Raw genomic sequence first — 11,697 nt, 5'->3', positions numbered from 1 at the left:
TACCAGTGGTTTTGGCACTGTGAGCAGGTGCCAGGTCGTGCTGAAAAATGAAATCTTCATCTCCATAAAGCATTTCAGCCGATGGAAGCATGAAGTGCTCCAAAATCTCCTGATAGCTAGCTGCATTGACCCTGCCCTTGATGAAACACAGTGGACCAACACCAGCAGCTGACATGGCACCCCACACCATCACTGACTGTGGGTACTTGACACCGGACTTCAGGCATTTTGGCATTTCCTTCTCCCCAGTCTTCCTCCAGACTCTGGCACCTTGATTTCCGAATGACATGCAAAATTTGCTTTCATCAGAAAAAAGTACTTGGGACCACTTAGCAACAGTCCAGTGCTGCTTCTCTGTAGCCCAGGTCAGGCGCCTCTGCCGCTGTTTATGGTTCAAAAGTGGCTTTACCTGGGGAATGCGGCACCTGTAGCCCATTTCCTGCACACGACTGTGCACGGTGGCTCTGGATGTTTCCACACCAGACTCAGTCCACTGCTTCCTCAGGTTCCCCAAGGTCTGGAATCGGTCCTTCTCCACAATCTTCCTCAGGGTCCGGTCTCCTCTTCTCGTTGTACAGCGTTTTCTGCCACATTGTTTCCTTCCAACAGACTTACCATTGAGGTGCCTTGATACAGCACTCTGGGAACAGCCTATTTGTTGAGAAATTTCTTTCTGGGTCTTACCCTCTTGCTTGAGGGTGTCAATGATGGCCTTCTTGACATCTGTCAGGTCGCTAGTCTTACCCATGATGGGGGTTTTGAGTAATGAACCAGGCAGGGAGTTTATAAAAGCCTCAGGTATCTTTTGCATGTGTTTAGAGTTAATTAGTTGATTCAGAAGATTAGGGTAATAGGTCGTTTAGAGAACCTTTTCTTCATATGCTAATTTATTGAGACAGGTTTTTTGGGTTATCAGGAGTTGTATGCCAAAATCATCAGTATTAAAACAATAAAAGACCTGACAAATTTCAGTTGGTGGATAATGAATCTATAATATATGAAAGTTTAATTGTAATCATTACATTATGGTAAATAATGAAATTTAACACTATATGCTAATTTTTTGAGAAGGACCTGTATATATATATATGACCCCGATCACACAGAACGTGTATATTATATATATATATATATATATATATATATATATGACCCCGATCACACAGGACGTGTATATTATATATATATATATGACCCCGATCACACAGGACGTGTATATTATATATATATATATGACCCCCGATCACACAGGACGTGTATAATATATATATATATATGACCCCGATCACACAGGACGTGTATATTATATATATATATGACCCCGATCACACAGAACGTGTATATTATATATATATATATATATATATGACCCCGATCACACAGGACGTGTATATTATATATATATATATATGACCCCGATCACACAGGACGTGTATATATATGACCCCGATCACACAGGACGTGTATAATATATATATATATATATATATATATATATATATATATATATATATATATATATATATATATATATATATATATATATATGACCCCGATATATATATAATATACACGTCCTGTGTGATCGGGGTCATATATATATATATAATATACACGTCCTGTGTGATCGGGGTCATATATATATATATATATATAATATACACGTCCTGTGTGATCGGGGGTCATATATATATATAATATACACGTCCTGTGTGATCGGGGTCATATATATATATATATAATATACACGTCCTGTGTGATCGGGGTCATATATATATATAATATACACGTCCTGTGTGATCGGGGTTATATATATATATAATATACACGTCCTGTGTGATCGGGGTCATATATATATATAATATACACGTCCTGTGTGATCGGGGTCATATATATATATAATATACACGTCCTGTGTGATCGGGGTCATATATATATATATATATAATATACACGTCCTGTGTGATCGGGGTCATATATATATAATATACACGTCCTGTGTGATCGGGGTCATATATATATATATAATATACACGTCCTGTGTGATCGGAGTCATATATATATATATATATAATATACACTAGATGGCAGCCCGATTCTAAAGAATCGGGAGTCTAGAATCCATATATACTTTATTTATTCAAATGTAAGAATAATACAATTAATAAATCATAGTAAGAAAGAACAAAAATAATAGGCAGTATATGGAGAAAACACCAAACAAAAGTTCAAAATTGGTGTGAAAATGTCACTGAACCACTTCACAACTAAATATATATAGTTTTGGTAAATGGTATTATCATTTTTTTGATGAAATTCGGCAGGAGCTTGAAGAGCAACGTCACTGGGCCGCCTCCACGCAGTAGAAACTTGCTGTGAGGTAAAAATTCAAAAATCACACCAAAATGGCGGGCGGAGTGTGTCACAGTACGGCACGTTTCTGATTGGTCGCTCGCAGCAGGCGGCAACCAATCAGACACTGGACACTGTGTCACAATCTAAATATATATATATATATATATATATATATATATATATATATATATATATATATATATTAGTCCGTGTCCCTGACACTAGGATAGCTACGTTGCTCCAAATAGAACTATCATGAACCATAGTGAGGCTGGGATGTGAGAAATGTCTTAGGAGAAAATAGTAGTACATTGCCAGCCGCCATAAAAGTCTCCCTCCAGACACAGAACTTACCATGTAATAGGGGTCCCTGGATTGGGCTCAACCCCCGACGCGCGTTTCGCCGCTCCTATACTTGGCTTTATCAAGGGGAATGCCTTGTTTCTACAGCCAGGACCTTGTATAATCACTTCCTGGGTCACATGATAGTCATGTGACCGCATGCTGTTTAGCGATGTGTATAGCGGCGCATGCGCCGGTGGCCCATCCCCACGCCACCCCCCCAAGCCCGGCTCACGTTAGCAGATAGGTGAGTGGGTGCATGGAAACCATAGCAACCCAGTCACCCGCCGCGGACGCACACCGGCCAGACCCAGAAGGCGCAGAGGGGCGGAGCAAACCGGCGCACGCGCACCACAGCTAGTTTTGACAACAGCACGCAGCTTCTAAACACAGCGTAATAGCAAGAGAAGATGAAACCCAATAGGCACATGGATTAAGAACGACAGTTGTAAAAGTGGGACAATATCGAACGTCGTGGCACACAACAAGAATAACAGCCGTTATAACGTGATATATACAATATTAGTGGTCCACGGCAATTCAATGGTGTGGCAGTATCCCAACGTTCTTTTGCCCCATTCTTGGATCCACCTCCGGGAAAGGAAGGATAACAGGTCTAATTATGATGCACACTGAATTTAAAAATACAAACAAAATAAATTATGAAAATAAACAAAACAACATACATAGGGGGGAACTCCACAAAAAAGGGGGGGGGGGTCATGTAAAAATATTACTATCTAAAATATCTTACAGGAATGGGGCAAAGTTCAAGGCCTCATTGAGGCCATGGGGTTTAACAGTGTCCAAGGTCACAATCCACTTAAGCTCTCGCTGAGCAAGAAGCTGTTTCACTTTTCCACCTCGTATACCCATGTGAATCAGTTCGATCCCACGGACCATAAAGCTTCTAGGATCACAATTGTGAACCTCCCTGAAATGCTTGGGGATCGTAGTTAGCTCCGATATATCCGCCACTGTCTTGGCCGCGCCAATGCCCCGCACATGCTCCCTCACTCTCACTCTTAGTTCTCTCGACGTCAGGCCCACATAAATAAGTTGGCAACCACAAGTGGCATAATATACCACATTCCTGCTACTGCAGGAGATATACTCTTTGATTTGAAATTCCCTTGTACCGTCAGCAGAGTGAAAGGAGGTGCTGCGCAGGACATTGGCGCAGGCAAGACAGTGGCCACAAGTGTGACAACCCCTACTCGGTCGTGTGGAACCAAAAAGGCCTGTTGTAGGTGCCGTATAGTGACTCCTCACCAAGAGGTCTTTCAAATTTTTGGCCCTCCGTGGGGTCATGCGAGGGTAGTTGGAAAGGTACGGACCCAGGGAGGGTTCTGTGCTGAGGATACGCCAGTGCTTACCAAGGATAGCTCTGATGTTGTCCCTTTCATGGTTGTACTCTGATATAAACCTGATTGTTTCGTCTCTGTGATCGGGGATATATATATATATATTCCTAAGGATATCAGCTGGTGGTCTGTCTGCTCTCCAGGTGCGCTCTCCTTGTCTTGTGTATCTGACTTGGTGGGTATGGGTTGGGGCCCTGGTAACTGGGGGTATATTATTCCCGTATATATCAGTGCCCCCTCCCCTCCCCCCCCCCCCATATCACATCTTGATTATAACCTCTTTTTTTCTACTTCCAGGGTCCTGTGACCGGTAGGATGCAGAGTACAGAGCGCAGCACCCGCTCTTCCAAGAGATTTGTGCCAGATGCTGCGCAAAAGAACCAGAGCACCCCCACAGACACCGGACAGTACATGTGCATTGAGTGCAGCGAAACATTCGACACCAAGTTGGAGTTGAACTCTCATCGTCAGAGTCATGTGACCAAGAAGCAGTTCACGTGTTCCCATTGCGGAAGAGGATTCCACCACCAGGTCTTCTTACAAATGCATGAGAGAAGCCATGAAGACGGCATCTCCCACTCTTCGCTGACTAAGGCTCCTGCAGGTCGTGTCATATCCACCCGAAGCAGCAAGTCATCTTTGGGAGCTGATGTTATCCACGTGGCACCCATCCCCACCAAACCTTCCTATCAGCTTAACTCTAAAGTCCATTTCAAAAGCGGGGAAAAAGTGAACAAGGACATTACACCCCGACAATGTGTGACAAGACACACCCGAGGAACTTCTCCACCTGCCCGGCAAAGAAAAGATAGCTCTGACAAGAAGACCTTTGAGCTGAGAATATCGAAGCTGTCTGACAGCACCATTCAGGTCATTGATCCTTTTGGAAACACCCTTGAGATTCTTGCTGAGGTCTTCAACAACTACACTATCGGGGAATCTGAAGACGATGAGAGTGTGAGCCCCACTGGAGACTCTGAGATCTCTGTTGCACCTTCCTCCAGTCCTGTCCCTCCGGACACAGCAGATGAGACCGCACAAGATCCGGAGCTTCCAAGTGAAGTTTCAGAGCCCTCTGAGCCTATAGATAATGCTGAGACGGTGGAAGATCTGCCGTTGTGTGGTGTAGAGTCTGTCTCCAGTGCCAGTATCTCTCCAAAGACTGCTCCTGATTTCATCGATGATGCTGAAGATGTCCTCTCCACACACAGTCCTCATGTATCCGATACAAAGGACATAACAGACAGTGAACATGTAGTACATCAACCAATCTCTGAAATGCCTCACTCCTCGTTGGAAGAGGGGATCCTCCCAAGCTGTGCCCAAGACTCTCTCATAATTAAAGATGGTCAGAATGAAGGTCCTATGGTGGAAGATGTGAGCGTATGTAATAATGAACTCTCGGAAGTAATTGCTGGCACTCCATCTCTAAAGACTGTCTCTCTAGATGATCCCAACTCTGTACATTTGGAGGATTCTGAGATGCTACACAGTGCTTGTCTTCACACTGAGGACATTCCCAGTATAATTAAATCTCTCTCTCCCGACCAGCTCCAGGAAGAAGACAGTGATGCTTCTTGCCACACTCCAATCACAGAAAATGAGAGAGATTCGTCGCTGAAATCAACTTCATCGTTAAGTGACATGGACATTACTGAGGACATTGGTCAATTAGATACCTCGTGTGTAAGGGACAGCATTGATCTAGAGAATGATCGTGTCATGAGTTTGCCTGGCAGTGTTGATGAAAACCATATAATAACTCAAAATAATGCTTTGGAGAGTTCCAACCTCAGTGAAAGTGCCCAGTTCTCTAAAGAAGGGATGATTGACTGTCTAGATAAAAGGCATGATGAAACGGTGGTAGAATATGACCAGACAAATGCCCTACAAAGATCTCTGACCCTAAGAGAACATGTGTCTGAATCTGAGTGTCATAAGAGCGTTAGTAGCGATACCAGCAGCCTAATACATGATCCTGGCCTCCAGACTGACCCATCACCTGCAAACATAGTCTCTAACTCTCCTGTTGATAATGCAGAAGAGAAAATCAATGAAAAGCAAACCACATCCATAAACGAACTGGAGCTTTGCAGCCATACCATCCATGATGAGACTGAATGTAATTCATGTCCTGCACAAGTCTGCTCCTCAGAACCAAACTCCCAAAAAACACATGTGGTGATGTCTCTGGACCTTCCTGAGCAGAAAAATGTTGACTTATCAAATCAGGAGGGAGATTCTACTACTGAAGACATTGGTGAGAAGGTCCATATTTTAGAAGAAAAAGAAGCCAGTGAGGCCATTGCCAAACCTGACAAATTATCACAGATTGCCATTAGTACTGTACCAATCCTCCAAGAAGCACAATGTCTACCAGAACAGGCTCAAGAACTGCATGTGGGAGATGATCAGAATGTCTGTGATGAGATTGATCTGTTCACCATCAAAACATCTCAAAAGAATGTTGGTATTTCTGAGTCAAATCCTGCTGATGACCCAAGTATGAGCTTGAGTTCACCTCTTCACGATGTCCAACCTCAGAGCAGCAGTCACTTAGACACAGATGTGAACTTAACAGACACCACAGAGATGGAAGCCAATGTCTCCTCTGTGGACATGATGCATATTGTCACTGAGACTAAAGAAAACCAACTAGGTCAGACTCCAGAAGAAACCCCTGCGCCTTCTCTAGAAGACTTGTCTCTTGCTAATATAGAAAATGTAACTTTTGATCCCACTGAAGAGAACATCCCAGCATCTGTACAAGTCTTACAAAGTAAAGATGTAGAGAGAACCCCAGTACTAGAGTCATGTGAAGGTAAAGATGTAGAGAGAACCCCAGGACTAGAGTCATGTGAAGGTAAAGATGTAGAGAGAACCCCAGGACTAGAGTCATGTGAAGGTAAAGATGTAGAGAGAACCCCAGGACTAGAGTCATGTGAAGGTAAAGATGTAGAGAGAACCCCAGGACTAGAGTCATGTGAAGGTAAAGATGTAGAGAGAACGCCAGTACTAGAGTCATGTGAAGATAAAGATGTAGAGAGAACCCCAGGACTAGAGTCATGTGAAGGTAAAGATGTAGAGAGAACCCCAGGACTAGAGTCATGTGAAGGTAATCTCCTCAGTCTCTTTGAGTCTGCGGTGGGAAGTGCTGGGGATGTCTCCATGCCACCTTGCGATGAAGTTTTGAGAAGTCCAGATGTTGCCTTCAATGTGCAGAGCCTGGTAAGCATCACATCTGCTTATGTAAAGGCACAAGAACATTTCTTAACACAAGGAATTAAACCTGTAGAACAAGATGCTGTCACAAGTTTGAAGATGAATGACACCCTCATAAGCACTACATCTATAGACGATGCTATGCTGCTAGATAAGCTGCAAACTGAAGATTCTGTGACCACCTTATGTCTTCTAGAACCGACTCTAGGTCTGTCTCCTGACCTTGAAGATTTATCTGAAAAATGTTTACTTAGCAATGATGATGTGAAAGACCTGACAGACCATGACCTTGATAAGAACCTTTCTCAGGAGGTCCCACACAAGCAGTACATTCAGATGTCTAATGCCAACCTTACTGAAAATGACCTGGCTGAAGATTTCGTAGACTCTGATGCCATTTTACTTGATCCTACAAATCTGGATGACACCCCTAAAGAAGATGATATCTCTGCAGTTTCTGTAGATCAGAGTCCTGTACATGAGCTATCCGACATGCTGTCTCCTGATATCCAGGAAAGTGAATGTACTGAAGACCCAGATGACAAACATGTGGGTATCGGGAGCCAGTGCATTAAATGTGGGCGAAAGATCAGACGAGCTAGAAAGGAGATGGTTTGGCGTCCCACATGCTATAAGTGTCGGATAAAGTCAAAGCGTGAGGAGCGTCATGCAGGAGATGTGGGTTGTTGCAGTCCAGACTTTGTGTTGGAAAAAGGCTTTGACAGGAAAAAGGGATCTCCAGATTTCTCAAGCTTCCATATCAAAGAGGAGGCAGGCCCTGCACATGATGATCCTTCCGATCAGGCTGCCAAATCTGTGCACAATATGCAGTTGATGAAGAAAAAGTCTGCTGCCCCACAGAGAAAGTATAAATGTCCGAAGTGTGAGAAGGTCTTCCGAATTCCCTCACTACTCTCCAATCACATGAAATGTCATTTATTACCGCAATGTATAACGTGTGGATGTCCAATGATGCTGAAGCATAAAACCAAACGCATTCCCAAAAGGTGTCGCAAATGTTTCCACAAGATAAAGAAGCAGAAGAAGAAACAGAAGGCTCTCACTGGTGGAGATGACAGCCTGGATTCTGATAGTGGTTCCCCGTTTGTAGACGAAGTAGATCTACAGGACCAAGTTGAAAATGAACCTAAGCTAAAAGGTGTTTACAGAGATACTGAGCCACCACACTCTATAATTGTGAGGAAGCGCAAGAAAAAGAATTCTGCCATACAAGCCCTGTACTGTACCTGTGATGTAGTACTGAAGAGTGGGACAAGGCAACCCAAGATGTGTAAGAACTGCCAAAAACCAGTCCGAGCTCGGATGGCCCATTCCGCAGGCATAGCTGGCAAGCCTTCAACTCTAAAGGCCACCAAGAAACCGCTGTCATCGCAGCGTGGTAAGGAGGAGGATGATGATTTCTGTAAGGAACAGGAGATGGAGTTAACAGATTCCGATATAAGTGACCAGATGGTACTGCAAGATGGTGAGAAGCCACGTTTATGCCCGCAGTGTGGTAAAATATTCAAGTGCAATAGATCTTTGAATCTTCACCTATTGAGTCATACGGCGACACAGTGCGAGTCTTGTGGTTGTCGCCTGCAGAAAAAGAGACGAGCAGGTCGCTGGTCGAAAAGGTGCCGCGTTTGTAGACTGCTCACAAAAGATAAAGGCTTACCTGACAGCGCCATAGAGGAAGACCTCCAATGTGAAAAGATCTTCAAGGAGAAAAATATGACTTTGCACCGACTAAAAATGAAGCAGTCAAAGATTGTAAAAAGTAGAAAAATCCAGTCCATTGCCAAACGCAAAAAAGACCTTAAATGGATGAACATGATTTTGGCAGTAAAAGGCCTGACCCGTAAACCCAGAAAAAAGAAAGGGCAGCCTATGAAGAGTTCTACCGAAGAGAAGACTGGTTACAGCTCAGACACCGTCAAATTAGTGGGTGAGGACAAAGACCCGGGTACTTCAGGGTTGCACATCTCCCAGAAAAAAGTATTGGGTGGCATACAGAAAGTGAACAGAAAGTGCATGTACAGAGAGAAGAATATTATTAAAGTGGAAGAGCACCAACTGCCCCCATATAGTGATGATCTATCCATTGCTCCAGTATCTGTTAAAGAGGAGGAAAAAAGCCAGTGTTTGGAATGTGATGAAATCTTCTCCAACTTGGACCTTCTGCTCAGTCACCAGCAAGGCCATGTACATGATCAACCCTTCGTGTGTCCACAGTGCCCCCAGAGTTTCTCTACAGAGCAGTATTTAACTATTCACATTGGTACACACGCTGAAGGGCCTCCTTTCCGCTGCCTCGAATGCAATAAAACTTTTACAAGAAGGAATCACCTGGGTGTACATAGACGTGTGCACACGGGGTCACGACCCTATGCTTGCCCCGATTGCCCTTGCAAATTTCGACAGAAGGGTAGCCTGATCATTCATCGGTACACACATAGAAACCTTCAGTTTATGATGCTAAAACCCTATCAGTGTTCAGTATGTGATAAAAGCTTTAAGCAGAAGGAAAGGCTAGTCATTCACGAGCGCCTCCACACCGGAGAATGCCCATTCTCTTGTAAGGACTGTGACAAAGTGTTTCCTAGTAAATCAAGACTCTACGTACATCGGAAGTTGCACAGGGTTGGCGATGCTTCATCTAGTTTAGAGAAAAAAGGACTCTGTAATGAAGAGGCGGGCAGGCAGCCCTTCCAGTGCAAGGATTGTGGCAAGATCTGTTCCACTAAGGCTAGCCTTGTTCTTCATTGCAAAGTTCATAAGTCTTCAGCCATCATTCACCCAACTGGTGGCCACAAGGAAAACCCAGAAGAAGAAACAAAAGAGACCCTAATGGCTTCTAAGCAGGAGCTCGACATCAAAAGTGAAGCCGAAGTGCATCCTTTTACTTGCAAGGATTGCGGCAAGGTTTGCTCCACAAAGGCCAGCTTAGTACGCCATGGTAAAGTGCATGGTCTAAGTCCAGCATTCGTTTGTAAAAAGTGTAATAAAGTTTGCTCTACCAAGGGCAGTCTTGTTCTTCATCGTAAAATACACAAGCCTCAGTTGATGTATGATATCAAAGTGACTGCTGGGGACCCCCCTTACACTTGCCCGGATTGTAACAAAATCTGTTCTACCAAGGCCAGTTTTGTACTCCACTTTAGGGTTCACAGAGCATCAGCTAGCAGTCAGCATATGCTTAAAACGAACATGGAGCGAAAAACCTTTGTTTGCAAGGACTGTGGCTTTGTCTGCTCAACCAAAGGCAGCTTTGTCCTACATAGAAAAGTGCACAGAGCCTCGCCTAGCTTTAATCTTAAAGATGGACCCGGGGACCATCCTTTCACATGTAAAGACTGCAATAAAGTCTGCTCCACCAAGGCGAGCCTTGTTCTTCATCGTAGAGTGCATAAAACAGCGGCCGAGGGTGATAAGAACTTGATATCCCAGGCACAAGTGGAAGACAAGCCATATCACTGTAAAGACTGTGGCAAACTCTATTCCACTAAAGGTCGGCTCCTGTCACACATGAAACTACACGCCAGCCAGGATGGTTCTGCCGATGGAGGCCAGGAACTTAATTTAGACACTGAAGAAAAGCCGTTTTCATGTCCTGTGTGTAACATGAGATTCACACGGATGAAAATTCTTGTCCGACACAAGCTCCTCCACAGTGAAGAAGTCTTCAGCTGTGTACATTGCGGAAAGAGATTCTTGTTCCAGAAATCCCTTATGAACCATGTGCCGATTTGTCTAAAGAGGAGCAAGAGAAAAAGCCTTGGGAAAGACAAGGTTCTGAAAAAGAGGAAAAATAAGGATGAAAGCAATGCTGAAGAAGGACCTCCAAAGAAGAGAAAATACACCAGGAGAGTCATGACTGCCACACAGAAGCTGAAGAATAAAAAGCTAATCAAGGCAAAGAAGCTGGCCATAAGCAAAGAGAAGGGTAAAACCAAGAAGCCGAAAAAGGCAAAAACTGAAGCTGAGCAGGAGCCAGAGGCCGAAGGAAAGGAGCAGAGTGATGAGAAACTCCTGGAGACTCCCACCAAGGAGAAGGAAATCGGGAAAGACAAGAAACCGAAAGATGTGGGAAAAGTAAAGAAAGTGATAAAGAAGGTGCCCCAAAAGCAGAAACGGCAGAATGTTGGCAGTGAAAGCCTGAAGAAGTGGAGGATAATTGCTGCCGCCACTGTCAAGAAGCGGAAATTACAGGCCGTAATAAGTGGAGGAAAGAAGAAAGTCACGGTGAAGAAAAAAGGGCCAAGTAAAGCCAAGACTGGGGGGAAGAGCAGCAAGGAGTAAGCAGGACCTGCCCACCCCCCATACCATACACAACAGTGTTCTTAGATTAGTCTGATGATTATGCCGTTACATTAATGCTGTGTTTCTTTTAATAAAAATCACTTCTAGTTAA

The 11,697-nt window shown here is 43.9% G+C and overlaps 1 protein-coding gene across 1 annotated transcript in view; it reads left to right on the top strand.

The window, feature by feature from the left end:
* Positions 1 to 11,697, top strand: part of LOC138641575 (uncharacterized) — a 49,030-nt gene extending 37,333 nt beyond the window's left edge. Inside the window, exon 2 of the mRNA XM_069729047.1 lies at positions 4,359 to 11,697. Coding sequence (XP_069585148.1) covers positions 4,377 to 11,585 — 7,209 coding nt within the window. The 5' untranslated portion in view covers positions 4,359 to 4,376 and the 3' untranslated portion in view covers positions 11,586 to 11,697. The remainder of the gene's footprint in view (positions 1 to 4,358) is intronic.

This window comes from Ranitomeya imitator, chromosome 6, assembly GCF_032444005.1.
Source record: "Ranitomeya imitator isolate aRanImi1 chromosome 6, aRanImi1.pri, whole genome shotgun sequence".
In the NCBI taxonomy this organism is placed as follows: domain Eukaryota; kingdom Metazoa; phylum Chordata; class Amphibia; order Anura; family Dendrobatidae; genus Ranitomeya; species Ranitomeya imitator.
The sequence above is the reverse complement of the archived record's forward strand: the minus strand, read 5'-3'. Positions and strand labels throughout refer to the sequence as shown.